The sequence below is a fragment of the Balaenoptera acutorostrata genome, chromosome 15, assembly GCF_949987535.1.
Source record: "Balaenoptera acutorostrata chromosome 15, mBalAcu1.1, whole genome shotgun sequence".
Taxonomy (NCBI): domain Eukaryota; kingdom Metazoa; phylum Chordata; class Mammalia; order Artiodactyla; family Balaenopteridae; genus Balaenoptera; species Balaenoptera acutorostrata.
In genome coordinates, this window is record NC_080078.1 from 8,614,896 (window position 1) to 8,632,364 (window position 17,469).

The 17,469-nt window shown below is 60.3% G+C and overlaps 2 protein-coding genes across 7 annotated transcripts in view; both read right to left on the minus strand.

Annotated features, from left to right (window-relative positions):
• Nucleotides 1–2,699: 2,699 nt before the first annotated feature.
• UPK3B (uroplakin 3B) lies at nt 2,700–7,802 on the minus strand. Its single transcript, XM_007186573.3, has 6 exons — nt 7,612–7,802; nt 7,312–7,461; nt 6,841–7,078; nt 5,545–5,624; nt 4,642–4,771; nt 2,700–4,171 (listed from the first exon to the last, which is right to left on the minus strand). Exons 1-6 carry the CDS (start codon nt 7,691–7,693, stop codon nt 4,012–4,014), a joined length of 840 nt encoding a protein of 279 aa, XP_007186635.1. The 5' UTR covers nt 7,694–7,802; the 3' UTR covers nt 2,700–4,011.
• Nucleotides 7,803–10,870: 3,068 nt separating this feature from the next.
• DTX2 (deltex E3 ubiquitin ligase 2) overlaps nt 10,871–17,469 on the minus strand; it is a 34,094-nt gene continuing 27,495 nt past the window's right edge. For all 6 annotated transcript variants that reach the window (XM_007186575.3, XM_028167643.2, XM_057529636.1 and 3 more), the window contains 5 exons: nt 15,551–15,624; nt 14,276–14,434; nt 13,429–13,590; nt 12,114–12,203; nt 10,871–11,414 (listed from right to left, as the gene is read on the minus strand). In XM_007186575.3, the coding sequence (XP_007186637.1) occupies nt 11,187–11,414; nt 12,114–12,203; nt 13,429–13,590; nt 14,276–14,434; nt 15,551–15,624 (713 nt within the window). In that variant the 3' untranslated portion in view covers nt 10,871–11,186. The remainder of the gene's footprint in view (nt 11,415–12,113; nt 12,204–13,428; nt 13,591–14,275; nt 14,435–15,550; nt 15,625–17,469) is intronic.

Here is a 17,469-nt window from a genome sequence, read left to right on the forward strand (position 1 = left end):
TTGGAGGCACTTCCCCAAATACAGCCCTGGAGAAAATTTAAAACATCATTTAATGAAAAATTCTCCACAAAGTAGTTCTCACTATGCACCCTGCTCAAGGCTGTCACGAGCAGACCCTCACCGGGCTGGCGTCTGGCTCATGACCCTCTCTGAGGCAGAGGCCCTGCCTGGCACGGCTCCCCGGGGTCCAGCGTGACGGTGCCTGTGTTGGCGATGACTGGTCCCGCCAGCCACCCCTTCTCCATGTGGACTCTGGCGCCTGGGCACGCCTGTCAGCACAGCCCTGGGGCAGCATGCCCACAGCTGGGCAGGCTCACAGGGTGGCCTCCCGCTGACCAGCGTTGGCTTCCATCTTTGTAAAATATTAACAATTTGTGGACTTCCCTGGTGGCACAGTGGTTAAGAATCCACCTGCAGGGGCTTCCCTGGTGGAGCAGTGGTTAAGAATCTGCCTGCCAATGCAGAGGACACAGGTTCGAGCCCTGGTCTGGGAAGATCCCACATGCCGCGGAGCAACTAAGCCCGTGAGCCACAACTACTGAGCCTGTGTGTGTAGAGCCTGTGCTCCACAACAAGAGAAGCCACGACAATGAGAAGCCCGCGCACCGCGATGAAGAGTAGCCCCCGCTCGCCACAACTAGAGAAAGCCTGCGCACAGAAATGAAGACCCAACACAGCCAAAAATAAATAAATAAATAAATTTAAAAAAAAAAAAAAAAGAATCTGCCTGCCAATGCAGGGACACGGGTTCGAGCCCTGGTCTGGGATGATCCCACATGCCATGGAACAACAAACAAATAAACTTAATTAATTAAAAAACAAACAAAAAAACAATTTGTCAGTGTATTTGTGGATTCACCGACCTAAGATGACGTTCCCAGAACCCCCTTTTCTGGGGATCTGCTCTAAAGCTGGGGTGATAGAACCACTTTCACAACATAAAGGGCCCCATTTTGCATTCATACCCATCCCCACATCAGAAACCCAAGCACAGGGACTTCCTTGGTGGCACAGTGGTTAAGAATCAGCCTGCCAACACCAGGGACACAGGTTCAAGCCCTGGTCCGGGAAGATCCCACATGCCGCGGAGCGACTAAGCCCGTGCGCCACAACTACTGAGCCCGAGTGCCACAACTACTGAAGCCCGTGCACCTAAAGCCCGTGCTCTGCAGCAAGAGAAGACACCACAATGAGAAGCCCGCACACCGCAACGAAGAGTAGCCCCCGCTCGCTGCAACTAGAGAAAGCCTGGGCACAGCAACGAAGACCCAACGCAGCCAAAAATAAATAAATAAATAAATAATAAATTTATTAAAAAAAAAAAAAAAACCCCGAGCACAGCCTCTCCTTTTGGCTGATCCCCCAAGTCTAAGAAGTGCCTGATTCCTCCAGCCACCTCCTGAATATTTCTAGAATCCAACTCTTCCCCTCCAACCTGCTTCGTCTGCCCTGGGTCAGGGCTGATTCCATCTGCCTGGAGGTCACCCTGCCTCTTACTGGCCTCCTGGCCCCCAGTCCCTGCTGCCACGGCCCCGGGCACCATCCGTGCCACCGCAGGGCAAGACCATTTACACCTGATCTCCCTGAGTCGCACCCTCTCTTCCTCTCTCCTTCTTTCCTCTGACTTGACTGACTTGCATTTGCCTCCTGAGACTCATCTCAGCCCTAGGAAGTCCCCTTGACCATCAGGTGGGGTCAGTTGCCTCCCCTGGGCTCCCCTGCCCAGTCTTCACTCACCATGTTGCAATGTCTGTTCAGAGCCTCTCTCCACGGTTAAGCCCCAGTGGCCCCGATGGGGTGACAGCAGCTCCTCAGAGGGTTTGAAGATGCTGTTCAGAAGTGAGGGGCAGACCCAGGCATGCACAGGACGTCGTAGCTCCTGGGACCCGCACAGATTCTGGCACTAAGAACAAGCCACAAAAGGACCCTGGGACATGAAAGAGCCTGGGGCAATTCCTGCTCCTGGCTGATGCTCCAGCTTTGGGCAGATTTGTTCATTTTTTTTACTCAGCAAACACCAGTGGACCCCTCTTCCTCCCCACCATATCCCTCCTGGGCAGGCCCCAAGCTGGGCATCCTGGGCCTCAAGGGCCTCCCTGTCTGGCGTTGGAGCCAGGCCTGGGCAGGACAGTGTGAGACTGGCTCCTCTGGGGGTAGCTGGTGCGAGGGAGGGCACTTTTAACCATCCTCCAATTCCAAGAATCCAAGAGGGTCCTGGGCTCTACAGTAGCAGAATTTCAAAAGTGGCTGCCTGAAGGGGCTGGTTCCCATGGCCAAGTGTCACCTAGGATACCAGGGCCTGAGCTCCTGACTACATCTGAATCTGCTTCTGTCTGCACCTAGAGCGGGTCTTGTGGCTGGTGGGGATGAGGGCAGGGTGGGAGAGAGACCACAAGGGACCAGGGGTGCATGGGTTTTCAAAGTAGAACCCCCTAAAGTGTTTGCCTGGGAGGGAGCACTGCTAAATCCACCTGCGTTAGTGGGAGGCTTCCTGGCCCTGCCCCCCACTGTGGGTGGGTTTCCCTGGGCCCATCAGGAGATGGGGCACCCTCAATGTATAGTTAGGGCTGGCAATCAAGGGCATAGGCTCAGGGCAGCCCCGGGTCTGGTGTCGGGGCCAGGCTGGACAGAGCAAGGCCAGGCTGGGCCCCGTGTGTAAATTCTCCTCTTCCTGAACCAGCACAGGCACTACTAGGATGGAGGAGCCAGACTGCATTTATTCATCTCCAGAAAGCAGGGCCCCCCCCCCCGCTGGCCACCGCTGGGCACCCTCCTCGGGGGGCCTGCCTGCTGGGAGCCGCGGTCAGACTAGAGGGGCCGGGAGCGGGTCCAGGGACGTGGGGTGCGGTGACAGTGGACAGGGCGCGGCGGGGAGGGTACTGAGCCTCAGTTTTTCCATACAGAAAACGGTGGCGGCTGTGCGGATTGGACGACACATCGTAGATCTTCAAGCGAGAGCGTGACTGCTCATCCTTCTGGCTTGGCCGAGGTGGGACCTGGAGCCCTGACCTCCAGAGACCCTCCGGAGTGGCGGTAGCTCTACGACATCGGGTCACGCGGCGGGACTCGCTGCAGTTCAGAGAAGTGCGCACGCGCGGGACCCTGCGGCTGCGGTAAACTGGCGCTCCCTTGCGGCCATAGTGGGAACACCGGCCTTGCGGGCGGGCGGACGGACGCTGCTGAGTTAAGTGTATCCTCCTGGGTGATGGGGGCTCGCGGACCCCAGAGAGTCCATTGGGGTGATCGTCTGAGGAGTGTGAGCCCGAGGGTATGTGACAATGTGAGGGAGTGATAGCCTCCCAATAGTGACAGGTCACATCAGGACACGTGGTCATCTGAGGCTCAGCAGTGAGTGAGCGCCCAAGAAGAGCACCGGGCTCTGCGTGAGGGCCCATGTCTGACACTGTGCAGGGCATGCAGCAGGAGCTCAATAAATGTTTGTGGCGTGAGAGTGAGTGGATAACTGTGTGAGCCATCTGCGTGTGCAAGGGGGTTAGGAGTGGTGGCCGGAAAGTCATAACGTGTGTCTACACTGTCAGACCTTACAGCTGGTGAGTGCCACCCGCAGAAAAGGCCCCCGTCCAGGGACAATGGAAGAACCTCTAAAGGCTCCACTGCAGCCCCAGCCGCTGGTGGATGGGACAGAGGGACAGAAGGAGGCCTCATATACCCCAGGATGGGCCCAGCCCGGCTCCCTGCACAGGGCAGACAAGGCCCCCTGCAGGCCTCCTCCTGGGGCCTGGAAGCTTCCTGTCAGGGCAGTCTCTCCACGTCACCTTCCAGCCTCGCTCGAGGCAGGCAGAACAGAGGCAGATGGCGGCGGAGGCTGGATGCCCAGGCTGACCACAGCCCTCCCCTGAGTGCAACTTCACTGCCTGCAGCGGGGCAACTGGGAAAGCCCAAGGCAGGGCTGCTAGTGGTGGGATTTCAGGCAGGGTGGGGAGGTGCGATGGGGGAGGGGCACGTGGGTGCAGGTCCCCCACGGCCCCAGCCCCAGCCATATGGGCCAGGCTAGGGGCTGAGGCTGGGGAGGGGTTCCAGGCCAGGCTCGCAGCCCACAGGCAGCGTGGCAGCCTCGCTGGGTGGGATGTGGTGGGTCATGTAGCGTGTCCCCATGAAGGAGCCGATTCGCAGCTGCTCTGGGGCCTCCTCCGGCCACCACAGGCTGGAGCTGGATGGGGAGAGGAAGAGGCGCAGCTGTCTCCCTGCTGGGTGGAGTGGGCTGCCGAGCTCCCCACTCCCAGAGCCCTCCCCCTGCAGCCTCTGATCTCCCTTTCCTCCCTTGTAGAGCCAGCTGGAGGTCTGCCTCCTCCAGGTGGCCACCCTGACTACCTCGGTGTCAGTTCGCTGAAATGATAGAGGGCTCATTGGAGAGAAAACAAGGTCAGGGAGGACAAGGGCCCGGGCAGAACGAGGTGGCCCCTTCTCTGAACCTGTTGTCAGAGGAGCTGCTGGACCACCTCCCTGACCTCCCAGGTGAGAGATATTTGGGGGGGGGGCGGGGAATTCCCTGCACATCCCTGGAAGGGGCACTGCCCACCTCAGAACCACAGGGCTCATGGAGGGCTTCCAGGTGCTGGGACCAGTGAGAGGGAAGGGGTTCAGGGTGAGAAAGGGGCCCTCGAGGGTGTCACCACTCACAAGTGCACGCTGGAGGCTGCCAGGAAGGCCAGGAGCAGGAGGCCGGCCAGAGAGGAGAGGATGGAGGTGATGACGATCACGTCACCACTTCGCCGCCCTGGCCACGTGTCAATGGAGCCTGGGGACTTCCCTGCACACACAGTGGCTCTCAGAGGCTGCCCCTGGACCCCAGGGCGGTCACCTCCCCACCATGCTCACACCCAAGGCTGACTGCCTTACATCCCCAGCCAGGCTCCTGAGCCCATCCATCTGTCCCTCTCAGCTGGGCATCTGTGCTCTGCCAGCCTGGACCACCACCCATCGCTCCAGCCTCTGCCTTGGTCTCACCTTCTGGGCTGTTCCCACCAATGTGCCTGCCCACTGCCCCACCTGTGGCAGGCAGAGTGGCAGCAGAGCTCAGGACTGCCCTGCTCCTGGAGCCTGGCATTCAAGACCCTCACATGACAAGACCCTCCAACACCACCAGCCTGGCCTCTCAGCCCATCTCCCAGGCGCCCACACGTGGGACACTCCAGCCTTTCACGTTTAGTTTCCTTAGGGCTCTGCTGAGGGAGGCTTCCCGGGACCCATGGCCCTGATCGACTCCAGTCTCCTTCTTGCCCTGGCCCTTCCCCTCCTCCCGGCAGTGCTGGGCACAGGGTTGGCTCCCTGAAGGAGGGGAAGACTGATTCTGTCTATGACGGGGCTGGGGCCCGGGGCACCCGAGGGTTGGCAAACATTTCGGGGTGGACAGAGCCGGTGCCCCAGCCTCCAGCACGAGGTTCTGTATGGGGGGGGGGCTGCCTCTGAGCCCCCAGTCCCACAGCAGCAGGGGGAGGGGCCGGCTGAGCACGACCACGGTGGAGAGGGCGGCCAGTCCACACGGGGCAGACTGGAGCCGGAGCGCCCCTCCCCCAGCGCTACCTTGGCGGAGAGTGATGGGGTCGGACCACCTTGTCTGGGCCTGGGGTGAGCCCTTGGAGTCCATCAGGAGGAACTTCACCCTGGAGAGAGGAGGAAGGGTGAGGCTCTGAGCCTCGACTGCCCTGGGCGAGGCACCCACCTTGGCCAGGCCCCAGGCAGCTGTTGCTGGCTGGCCAGGCTGTGGGCCTTTCCATGTGTAGGGGAGGGTGGGGCCCATCAGCACCGGCCGAAGCCTGGCCCTGCTCTAAGAACCCCCTGAGATCTCTCTGGCCACAGTGACCTCTGCCAGCAGCCCCAAACCATCTGAACCGTCGCTCTCCAGACACCCTATCTGGTTTAGGTGGCCCCGATTACTAAGTGTCACATGCAGGGTGCCTCAGGGTGGCTCAGCGGGGCGCGTGGGGGGGGCCTGACCTCCCAGAGAACTGCTGGCTGTGAGGAGTCTGTGAGGCCTTGGAAGGCCCCCCTATAAGAGCGGGCACCCCAGGCAAAGGCCAGGGAGGGAAGGCTGTGATCAGGGCGCACTCGGAGCCCAGGATGACGGGAGGGGGCAGGCTGAGCTCGGGGGCACCGGGAGCCGTGCGAAGCCTCAGTTGTATCTTTGTCCGCGGGTGGGGGGCGGAGCTCTGGCAGGTTTCCGTGCCGAGAGGAACGGAGGCAGGCTGGCACTGATAGGACGGCTCCGGTGGCCATAGGGATGCGGCGGCAGGTGTAACTGGAGGCCGCGCCAGGGAGTGGCCACGGGGAGGGGGAGGGGGACCTGGCCGGGCTGGGTGAGAGGGCGAGGGAGGCGTGGGTGGAGCCTACGCCCCGCCCCACCATCCCTGCGCCCCCTGCCGGTTCCCCCAGCCGCACTGGGTCTCCCTGAGGACCTCTGGCCTTGTCCCCTTGTCTGACACCTGCTCTCCCACCCCGGCTCCAACCTCAGCCCCAGGCTTAGTCTCCCGCCAGATCTACCTGTGGGAGGGACAGGGGGCCCTGCAGCATTCCCCTCCCCCATTGTGGGGCCTGCAGACTCCTCCCCACCCCCCACCCCACCAGCTCTGCGATGCCCACCTCCTCCTCGTGGGCCTCCTGGAAGGGCCACATTCTGTCTGCCCCCCCCAGCTGGTCGGACCCCACAGAGGAAGAAACCCAGGCTTGTGAAGGGGAGGGGCTTGCTCCGCCTGCAGCCAGGAAGGGGCAGGGCCAGGACAGAGGCCTGGGGAGAGGCTGGGGTGGGGGGGCAGCCCTGGTCCCCAAAACCCTTCCTCTCCCAGCACAGCCCTCTTCCAAGGTCCAGGTTGGGTGACCCACCTGTAAGGTCCAGGGCCAGGGAGGGGGGCGTTGCAGTAGCGTGGCTGCTGGAGATCAGCAAGGCAGCTGGCGTCATTGCCCACCCTAAGCACCAGGGTGCCCCCCCTGCCACCCACTGGGTCCTCACAGGGCAGCTGGTCCAGGGTCAGGGGCAGCGTCATGTAGTGGCCATCCGTCAGCAGCCTCGGGAAGGCTGGGATCTCAGCCAGTGTCTGGGGGTTCTGGAAGTCCCTGGAGGCTGCAGGAATGAGGGACAGATTGGGGCTGGAGGGGAGGAGCAGACCGGACCTCGCCATAGCCCCTGGCTGGGTCCAAGGCCTCCAGCCCTGGCCCTCCGTGCCTCACATGAGATTTTGTCACCCCTCAGAGCGCCCTCTAGATAAAGCCCAAACTCCCAATCCACACCCAGTTGTGAGGGGCTCCCAGGGCCCCTGCAGCTCTCCTCAGCCCCAGACCTGCACCAGGACATACCGTTGCTGAAGGCCACCACCAGCCAGACGGTGCTGGCAGCACTGGCATGCCCTTCCAGGACACAGCGCGGCTGCTCCAGGGAAAACGTGGTGGCTGTGACCTTCCCTTCCAGGTCCCAGGCTGTTATCCGCGGCGTGTAGGGGACGAGCTCTGCGGCCGTGGAGATAGGGGTGAGGGTCCAGGGCCCACTGTCCCTGGGGCTGCCTCTCCCAGTCGGAGGAGGCGGGCTCCCAGGGTCCCAGCAGGTGCCCCAGCCCCTTGGATCTGGCCAGGGGCACCCATCCCGGGACCCCCACTCACCCAGGCTCACGCAGGGCTGGGGCCACACCAGCACCACGAGGAGCAGCAGCCAAGGGCGCAGCTGCCTCCAGGGGAGCCCCATGATGGCCTGCAGAGCACCCACGCACCCACAGCCTGGGGCTCCGGCCTCGCCCCCTCCCCCAACAGCGTGGCCTGGAGGAGCTGGTTAGTCAGGCTGCCCCGCTGGCCGCTGGCTGAGGGCTTGAAAGACCTGAAAATGTAAGTGCACCCTCACTCCTCCTCCCAGCCCAGCCCACCACAGGGAGGGTGCTGGGCAGGGCTCCGGTGTGGGGCAGGCCAGGGCCAGTTAGGAGGGCAGGAGCAGGGCCGCTGGAGCTCAGGGAGAGAGGTCATTGGACCCCCAAGATGCAGGCCAGGTCACCCCAGAGGCCCATGTCTGAATTTGGGTCCCACCCAGCCTCCCAGCCCTGGGGAGGAGGGCTGATCTCTGGAAACATGGGCTCAGGGCCACATGCCAGAGATTCCTGCACCCCAGGTGCCAGGAGCCTCCCTCTGGCCTTCCATCCCCACCCAGGGAAGGAAGTGGGCAGCCCCAACCTGTCTGGCTCCAGCCCCATCACCGCCCCTGGCCATGCCACCGTCGCTGCACCCTGCCCATGCCACCGTCGCTGCACCCTGCCCATGCCACCATCGCTGCACCCTGCCCTTCCTCCCCGAGGCCACATCCTCCCTCACTCCTCAGTTCCATCGTCCAAAGGAATCACATGGACTCAGAGAAAGGATTGTAGAGCCCTTGACAGCTGGCAAGTCCCGTACTTCAGCGGTCCCCAACCTTTTTGGCACCAGGGACCGGTTTCGTGGAAGACAATTTTTCCACAGACGGGTACCAGTCTGCGGCCTGGGGGTTGGGGACCCCTGCCCTACTTACATTACTCCCATGGGTTCTCACTATATATGTATGTTTTTAATTTTAATTATTTATTTTTTAAATATTTAAATTTTTTTTTTTTTTTTGGCTGTGCCACACGGCCTGTGGGATCTTAGTTCCCCGCCCGAGCAGGGACTGAACCCAGGCCCTCGGCAGTGAAAGCGTGGAGTCCTAACCACTGGACTGCCAGGCAATTCCCTATGTTTTAAAAATTGAGATATAATTCACATACCATAAGATGTCGTTTTAAAATGTACAGTTCAGTGGTTTTTGTTTTCTGGGGCTTTTGGTATTTTTGGGGAGGGGTTGTTTTTGTTTTGCTTAAACAAGGAGGGATTTATTTTTATTTACAAGAATCCTGGAGGAGGACAGCTGCTGGCATGGGCTTGATCAAATGACGGTAGGGTCAATGTGTCTGAGATTCTCTTGGCCTTTTTCTCATTGTAGCAAGATGGCTGCTGTGGCTCTAGGCATCGTATCCTCAATCAAAGTAGGAAGAAGGGAGGGGCAGGGAGGTGTTATCCAATCTCTCTCTTTTATCAGAAAAACATAAGCTTTCCTAGAAGCCCCTGTAGACCTCCTCTTAAACTTCACTGGCCATAAATCACCAGATTCCAGAACCTTTTCACCACCCCAAAAGGAAACACTGTACCCATTAAAACAGTCACTCCCAATTCCCCCTCCCCCTGACAACCACTAAGGTACTTTCTGTCTCTCTGGATTTGCCTCTTCTGGATATTTCATATAAAGTGAATCACACAGTGCACATCCTTTTCTGTCTGGCTTCGTTCACTTGGCATAATGTTTTCAAGGCTCATCCATGTTGTATGTGTTAACAGTTCATTCTTTTTTCTGGCTGAATAGCATTCCGTTGCATGGATACATCACATTTTGTTTATCCGTGCATCAGCTGATGGACATTTGGGTTGCTCCCACTTTTTGGCTATTATGAGTGTTAACCGTGGACATGTTTTCAGTTCTTGGATATTTACCTGGTAGTTTTTTTTTTTTTTTTCTGGGGATACCTGGTAGTTTTAATTGCGGAGTCATATCGTAACTGCTTTTTGAGGTACTGCCCAGCTGTTTTGCAAAGTGGCTACATTTTACATTCCCACTGGCTGTGGACGAGGGTTCCAATTTCTCCACATCCTCACCAATATTTATTCCCTGCTTTTTTTTTAATAACCACCCTAATGGGTATGAAGTGGTATCATTTGCGTTTCCCTAATGACGTTGAGCATTTTTCATGTGCTTGTCAGCCATCTGTATATCTTTTTCAGAGAAATGTCTATTCAAGTCCTTTGCCCATTTTTTAAAAATTGGGGATCTGTCTTTTTATTGTTGAGTTGTAAGAGTTCTTGATATTTTTTGGATACGAGGTCCCTATCAGGCTAAGATTTGCGAACATTTTCTCCGATTCTGACTCTCACTGTGCTGTAATGGTGGGAGCCGAGCATGGGGGCGGCACTCAGGTGCCCACCCAACTCCTGTGCCCTGTGAGCAGTGGAGCGAGTCTCACCGTGGAACCAAACAGGATTGGGGTCCAGCTTCTCTATGGAGACCTCCCTGCCCTCCCCAGCCAACTTCTCCACGAGGCAGTGGGCACAGTGCCCAGGGCCCACGATACAGCTAGGAGTCCACAAAAATGCTTTAATTTCTTTTAAAATCAGAAAAAAAAAAAAAAAAAGGAACTTCTAGATGAAAGAAAATGCTCTAACATATATTCATCTTTGTACCAGCGCGTCCTAACATAGAATTCCAGTCCTTTTCTTATGAAGAGAAGGGCTTGTGAAAGCAGACCGCCTCCCCCACATCCGTTACCATCACTCGGGTGTGTGTCTCTTCGGCCCCAAGCCACACTCACCCCGGCCAGGCAGACAGCAAGCCTGCGAGTACTGGATCCTCCTTCTAAGAAGGCTGGGAAGGATGAGAGCTCTGAGGATGGGGTCAGAGCAATCCTGTCCGGGATTCCAGTCCCGGCTCTACCGCTAGTCACTGTACCCTTGAACCTGTTTCCTCACCTGTAAAATGAAGACAGCAGCACCTGCCCCATGTGAGCAGTGCTTAGAAAGCCAGAACCCTGGGGAAGGAAACGGGAGGGGCCCTGGCGGAGCTGCTGGACTGCGCACTGCAAGGAGAACGGGGGCGGGGCCCGGGGAGCAGCTCAGGGCAGTGCCCGGCTCCTGGCCTCACTGCAGCCTCGGTTTCTTCATTTAGGGGGTTGGATGGGCAGCCTGTAAGGCCCCTTCCTGTTCCGACGCAGCAGGACGTGTGTGCTGGCCTTCACACATCAGATTTTACACACACACACATACACACGTGCACACACACGCAGCCTCTCCACTGAGAAACCCACCAGGGCCCACTGACTTTGGCTATAGGGCATTTATTGCAAACAGAACATGTGAGGTATGAGAAGCTGACCCAGACCCAGGCCCGCCCCTGGCTGGGGGCGCAGCAGGCAGTCTCTCCTCACCCCCTGCAGGGCCCCCGGCACCGAGGGCCCAACGCGGCCCACCAAGGATGGAGGGGCCCACGCACTGAGGTAGCTGCATCCGAAGCCCTCCCAAGTATGACTCCCAGGCTCGCCCAGTTCCCACGCAGACCCAGGCCTGGTGGGGACGGGGGACGGGGCCAGGCAGGCAGGAGTGGCCTGGGCTCGGGGGGAGCACGCCTGCGCCCCAGGTCACTGCTGCCCCAGGCAGTCCTCAGTCACCCCCTGGGCGGCCAGCTCGGCCAGCACGTTCTCCAGGTAGTTGGGGTCGGGGTAGCCGTGGCCTGTCACGTTGCGGTCCATCTCTGTCTTGTGGTGAATCTCGTTCCACACCACCGTGTCGGTCTCCCCCGTGGTGCTGGACGTCCCTACTGTGAAGATAAGTCGCCTCTTCCAGGCCACCTTCAGCAGCTCCAGGACCTGCCAAGGGGGAGCGGATGGTGGGGAGGCAGGAAGAGGGGGAAGGGGAGGGAATGGCGGGGAGGGGGGAAGGGGAGGGAATGGCGGGGAGGGGGGAAGGGGAGGGAATGGCGGGGAGGGGGGAAGAAGAAGGCCGTGAACAAGCGCTCAGAACAAACCCCAGCTCCCGGGGCTGGCCTGGAGAGCAGACACCCACCCAACACCCCCTCACCTCCCTAAGCCTCTTCACACCCTCGGAGCTGTCCCCACCCCAAAGCCACCACACGGGCTGTTCTGTCTGCCTGGCACGCTCTTCCCCAGCCTTCGGAGAGCTGGGAAGTCCCAACTCAGGTCTCAGTGCAGAGGTGGCTCTGCAGGCCGCCCCCCCGACCCAGGGTAGAGCGGCCCCAGCGCCTCCCCATCCCGTCCTCCCACTGGAGCACCTGTGAGGTCAGCTCGTCTCTCCCTGGACCCCGGGCACCTGGGACGCCTAACCCACAGCAGGTCCCTGGGAAGGGGTGGCCCACACCCCAGCCAGCCCCCAGGCCTCGTCCCCCTCTCCCTGTCGCGGTAAGAAGGTGAGCAGAGACAGATCTGGTGTGGCCGCCGAGCTGGGCCCTCCCCACCCCACCGCCTCCCACTGCACACAGACAGCTGGGCCCAGAGCTGCCAGCCGGGGGGAAGGGGGGCCACTCCCAGGGGCGTCGGCCGGGCCTTCACCTTGCGGCCCTGGGCGTTGTCCGGAAGGTAGCACTGGCGGGGAAATCCTCTGGCAGTGAACGGCTTTCCAGGGTTGGGGTGTTCCGGGCCCTGCAGGAGGCACACAGACGCCGGGAGTGGGAGCCGAGGGGCCCTCTGGCTGCAGAGGGGCTCGGACACGGGAGCCCAGCCTCACCCCTTCGCCTTCCAGGTGGGGCTACTGCTGCGCTCAAGTGACCAAATCAACTGCCATCTCACATCTCGCTCTGAAGACCCGCCGTGAACACGGCGCCCACCCACGACTGCCCTCCCTGAACCCGGGCCGCTCAGCCTGGCATCAGACACTCCGGCTAACTCCCTCCACTTCCCTGAAGAGCCCGGACCCCTTAGAGGCTGGGACGGAAGCGCCTGCGTCGCTGGCGGCCCTCTGGGCACTGGGCTCTCGGGACCGGAGGGCAGGGCCCGCCGCCTGACACCCTCACTCGGGCACACAGTCCCTCCACTCTCGCTCTAGAAGTGGCCGGAGCGGGGCCCGAGACAGTGGCGGCAGGCTGGACAGAGGCTGGGGGCTGGAACCGCACACGGCCCTTGCTCTGCCCTCGGCCACACGGTGACACGCCGTGTACAGCTCCCAAGTCCCCTCCCGCTCTGTGGCTCTACTGCTGTCTGGAGTGTTTCTAAATTTCACTTTGAGCCACGGAGAACTGTAGGGAAACCAGCGGAAGCACATAATTAGACAAAACCGAGTGACATCCCGTCAGACTCCTGGCCCCCACTACCCTGTATCTTCCCAACCTGCCCAGGCTCTGAGATCCGCCCCCCGCCGGTCCAAGGCAGAGACCTCAGGGGCCAGGACTCCCGTCTGGGTCCCCAGTGAGCTTGGGTTCCTGTCCCTGCACACCCCACGCAGGCCTGGATCAGGCCACTGAGCGGGTCCCTCAAGAGCAGTCAGGCCAGCCAGCCCTCCCCACCCTGTGCTCTGCCCCTGTGGGCTCGCCAGCCCGCCAGCCCAATAAAAGCGCTCTTCCTGCTTAGACGCTTGCTGGCCTTCTGCCCAGTACAAGTCCAGCGAAGATGCCTCTGCCTCCAGGAAGCCCTCCCTGGCTCAGGAAAGGGCTAGGGCCACCTCTTTGCTTCCACAACCCTAGGAGCTGGCTCTAGCCCCCAGCACCAGTGCCTCCTGGTTGCTGACAGCCTGACTTGGCAGCCTAGGCACCTTCACAGTGACCCGGGGTGCGCAGACTGCTAGGAGGGGGTGGGAGAGGAAGGACAGCACCCGAGAAGGGCTGATTCCAGAAAGATCCGAGGAGTCTCCTCTTGTGCCGGGGCCCCTTACCTGAATGCCATGGGGAATGTTGTAGACTATGAGGATTGTCCCACAGTCCTCGTGGCCGGGGAGGGACACCTGGAACGTGAACACCTCCATCTTCCCCCGGGGCTGGGTTCCAGTTTTCTCCCCATAGATGGTTTTGCAGGAAGGACACTGCAAGCTTCCATCCTGGGACAAGGCAGAATGCCGTGGACTGAGCCAGGGCCCCTGAGAGGGCACCCAGGCCAGCCACCCCGCTGGCTAGATGGGAAAGAGGCCCACAGGGACACGGGTTTGGCCCCGAGTCACACAGTGGGTCCCAGGCGCAGTGCCCAACTCCCAGGCAGCCTCCTCGCAAAGACTTGATTCCAGAAGCTTCCCTGGAAAGATAAGTTTTACCCCAGAAACTCATGCAATTTTCATTAAAGGGACAAGGTACCCAGAGACTGGCATCAGGTAAGAAAATGAGGTTTATGAGCAAAAGCTCGCACAGCCGAGTCACGTTTAAGATGAAAAGGAAAACCCTGTGAACGATGGACTGATGAGCTGGCACCTTGGCTGGTCCACGATGGCACGGGGACACTGTGCAAAGGCCAGGCCCCAAGGCCCACCACGGGCTTTCGTTCTCTCCGTCCCCCTGACCTGTTCACTCCGGCTAAACTACACCAAAGGCAGGGCAACCAGGCATCACCTGCCACCCCCAGTCCCATCCTGCTGCAGGGCCAGGGCTGCAGACATCTCAAGGCTGCCTCCGAGTGGGCCCTGGGCCCCTCACGCAGCAGCCCCCGTCACCTGCTTAAGTGCAACATGACGGGGACGGGCTGCGGGAAGGAGACCCCGACCCCCACCCCTGGCCCCGGTGGGCCGTGGGTACCTTGTTCCCGTTGCAGTACATGGCCAGCAGGCAGAGCAGGTGGAAGGCGTGGCTGCACTTGGCCAAGCGGCCCACAGCCACCGGCCCGAAGGTCGTGCTGTCGGTCACGTCGCTGTAGCCGGACGCCATGGACAGCTTCTCCATACAGATGATGCAGTCCTGGAGGGAGACCCAACCCGGGGAACGCTCACCCACGGCCCCCGTGCCACAGGGGGCGAGTCCTGTAGGACCGGCCTTCATCTGCTGAAGTGCCTGACCCCAGTCTAACTCAATCCGACAGCTGCTTGTTCCGGAGGCTGGGAGCACAGAGGGCTCACCGTCACCACAGCAGAGGGGACGGCAGGCGGCACCAAGCATGGGGGCGGAGACGGCGGCCAGAGCAGCCAGGCAGAGAGGTAAGTACGGGCGGGGCCCTCAGCGCTGGGCTTTACAAGGGAAAGGGAACTTGTCAGACGCACAAGCACGGGAACGGGCACTCGGGTAGAGAGAAGAGAACATTCTGAAGCAGGAGCCAGAGTTTCCACTGGGAGGGGCGGTGCACCTGCAGGGCATGGGGCGACCAGGGTACAGGAGACAAGAGGAGGTCGGAGGAGGACCAGATCCCGGGAGGCCCTGACGGCCATGTTCAGGGTTGGGGCTTCGTCTTACATGTCGGGGGCCCGGCTGAGGGGCTGTGAGCAGCGGGTACTAAATCATCATGGCCACGTACGTGTCAGCTGTGTAGACGGCAGCTTGGAGGGGGGGGTGGCGGGGAGGCAAAGCAGCCCAGCTGTGCTGGGTGAGCACAAGGGCAGAGACAGACAGACAGCTGTGAAGGGGGAGGGCAGAGCAGGCTGGAGGGAGGGGCCGACGTGAGGATGACTTTCAGGTTTCTGTCCAAACCTTTACCCACCAGATGCTTCCTATGCACTCAGTTTGCAGGCGAAAGAGACAAGAGAGTCCTCGGCTCTGGACTGGCACGAATGACCTTGACCCCACCCCTCCAGATTCTCCAGGACTCTCCATTCAAATCGGAGAAAGGTGGTACCATAGCCCCGAAGTGAGGCTCAGCAGAGAGAGGTCCAGGTGCAGCCGTGACGGGGGTCTGGCAGGCCGGGTTAACCACAGGAACCCTGACCGGCCCTCCCAACAGCCAGGGGGGCAGGACGGCTCTCTGGACGAGGCCAGAGGCTCCTCAGGAAGCACCTTCCAGCAGGGGACAGGCTGGCGTCCTCGCCTAAGCCACCCCTCGTTTCCAAACAAATCCGAAAGCAGCGTGGTTCCCGTGACACGCACCTCATCCAGGGCCGTCTTCAGCTCTTCTGTGTAGTTTTTTATCACCTGCTCTGGCTCTGGCTTTGGAGGCCCTCCTAGAAGAGAGAAGAACATAAGTGGTGTCCCGAGGAGAACGAACTGGAGATGCTGGAACGAGAGAGAAAGGACGACAGGGAGCGGTCCAAGTTGCTGGGAGGGATGTTAGGGCGGCTCAGATGGGAAGGTTAGCGTGCAGGAGAGGAGAGACCTGGGCCAGGCGCAGAACGCTCCAGAGCTCTCCAGAGCTCCCACCCGCTGGGGGCCCGGCCCCAGGAGCCCTGGAGGAGACGGAAGAGGGGCAGAGACAGCAGCTGGCCACAGCCCTCAGGAGCCACGACGGGGCCTCGGCCACGGCCCTGCACACCTTCACTCAGAAAACCTGTCCCAGGCTTCAGAGGACATGCGGAAGAGTCAAACAGCAGCTTCTAAAACAGACACTCTGGAGCACATTCTGGCCGTGTTATTTTACTCAGCTTTCATCATTCTTGTAAGAAAGTCTCGGTAAGAGAAGTAAGTTTTCTGAGTCAAGTGTGTAGTGCGTGCCTACCCCATGGGGGCATCTGTGAGCACACCAACTGCAGATGACGGCCACACGGCCACAGCAAACCACAGTCTTCTTGGGCTTGTCCCTGGACTGTGGGGTGTCAGTGACACGCCTCCTTGATTCCTAAGCTGCCCACAGTTCTGTCCCCGCCCCCTCCTCTCGAAACCTCCCACTCCTCTGTGTGCACCTGTGCAGGAAGCCCGGAGGGGAGGCCCTGCACCAAACAGGCCCCACCCCAAGGAGAAGAACCGCCCCCAGCTAGAGAGAGAATCAGCATGGCAGGGGTTCTCCAGGCTGAGGCAGCTGCAGAGTCACAGAGGGACAGCAAAGCGGAGCAGAGGGGAGGGACCAGGGAGACCAGCGCGGCCTGGGGAGAGTGATCCCGGCAGGGCTTGTCGTCCTGTCTCAAGGTCAGGGGGAGCTCCTGGTCCTAGACCCTGAGACCAGAGGGGCTCTGGTGTGAACCCAAGCTCACGGCCATCAGCCTGTGGCTGCAAAGACTTATAAGCCTGAGCTCCCTCTAGACCAGAGAAGGCCAGGTGACAGTTATGAGGGGAGGAGAGGGGCGGGGACCTGGTGATGTCAGGTTGGATTCTGGCTCTTGGGCTGGGACCAAATCAGGTCACCTCTGAGTCTCGGTTCTCTCATCTAAAAAGTGGACCTAATACCAACCAAAGCCGTGATCACTGTAAAGGCATTAGCTGCTATGACCTGGAAAACAGCTAGAGGCAGAGGAAGACCACGCACCCCATACACACGCACACACCCCCCCATACACACAGACTTCTAGGACCCTGACTCTGGGCACTGGGGAGAAAGCCAGGCAAAAGCACAATCCCCACCGGCACCGGGTGGCCATCCTGCTGGCTGGGACTCTATTCAGATTGAGGGGGGAGGCCTTCTAGAAAAGCCTGGTCTAGAAGGCCACGTTGACTAGGGACAGGCCAGTCTCCAGCTGGACCCTGGGATCCCTCCGGTGAGGCCTGGTTCAGCACCCCTTCCTCTCCTGCCTGCCCGTGCCCAGGCAGCCTTTCAGAACTGGAGGTAACTCTCCAGGAGCCACTTTTCTCAAAGGGGGCCAGCCAGGTGACCGCCTACCCCACGGAAGGGACATCCGAGCCCAGGAAGGCCGGAGCGTCTGCTGAGATCCTTGTTTTCCCGGGGCAAACCCGAGTGCCTCAGGAAGCTGCCGCCCTCTGAGGCAGAGTCAGAAGGGGGAGCAGGGCAGGAGCGACTGCTAGGGGTGGGGTGGGGCTGGTCAGGGTTAGCCCCGCCCCTCCCTGGCCTCCCTCCTCCCCTGTTGGGCGGGGGTTAGACAGGCAGTGAACAGGATCAGAGCAACCACCGTACTACTACT

Excerpts from the sequence above, each read along its gene's own strand:
- UPK3B (XM_007186573.3), bottom strand. The coding sequence starts at position 7,693 with ATGGGGCTCCCCTGGAGGCAGCTGCGCCCTTGGCTGCTGCTCCTCGTG. Across the intron at positions 7,462-7,611 it reads CCAGCCCTGCGTGAGCCTGG|AGCTCGTCCCCTACACGCCG; the intron begins GTGAGTGGGGGT and ends CCACGGCCGCAG. Across the intron at positions 5,625-6,840 it reads CCTGGCCCTGGACCTTACAG|GGTGAAGTTCCTCCTGATGG; the intron begins GTGGGTCACCCA and ends TCCTCTCTCCAG.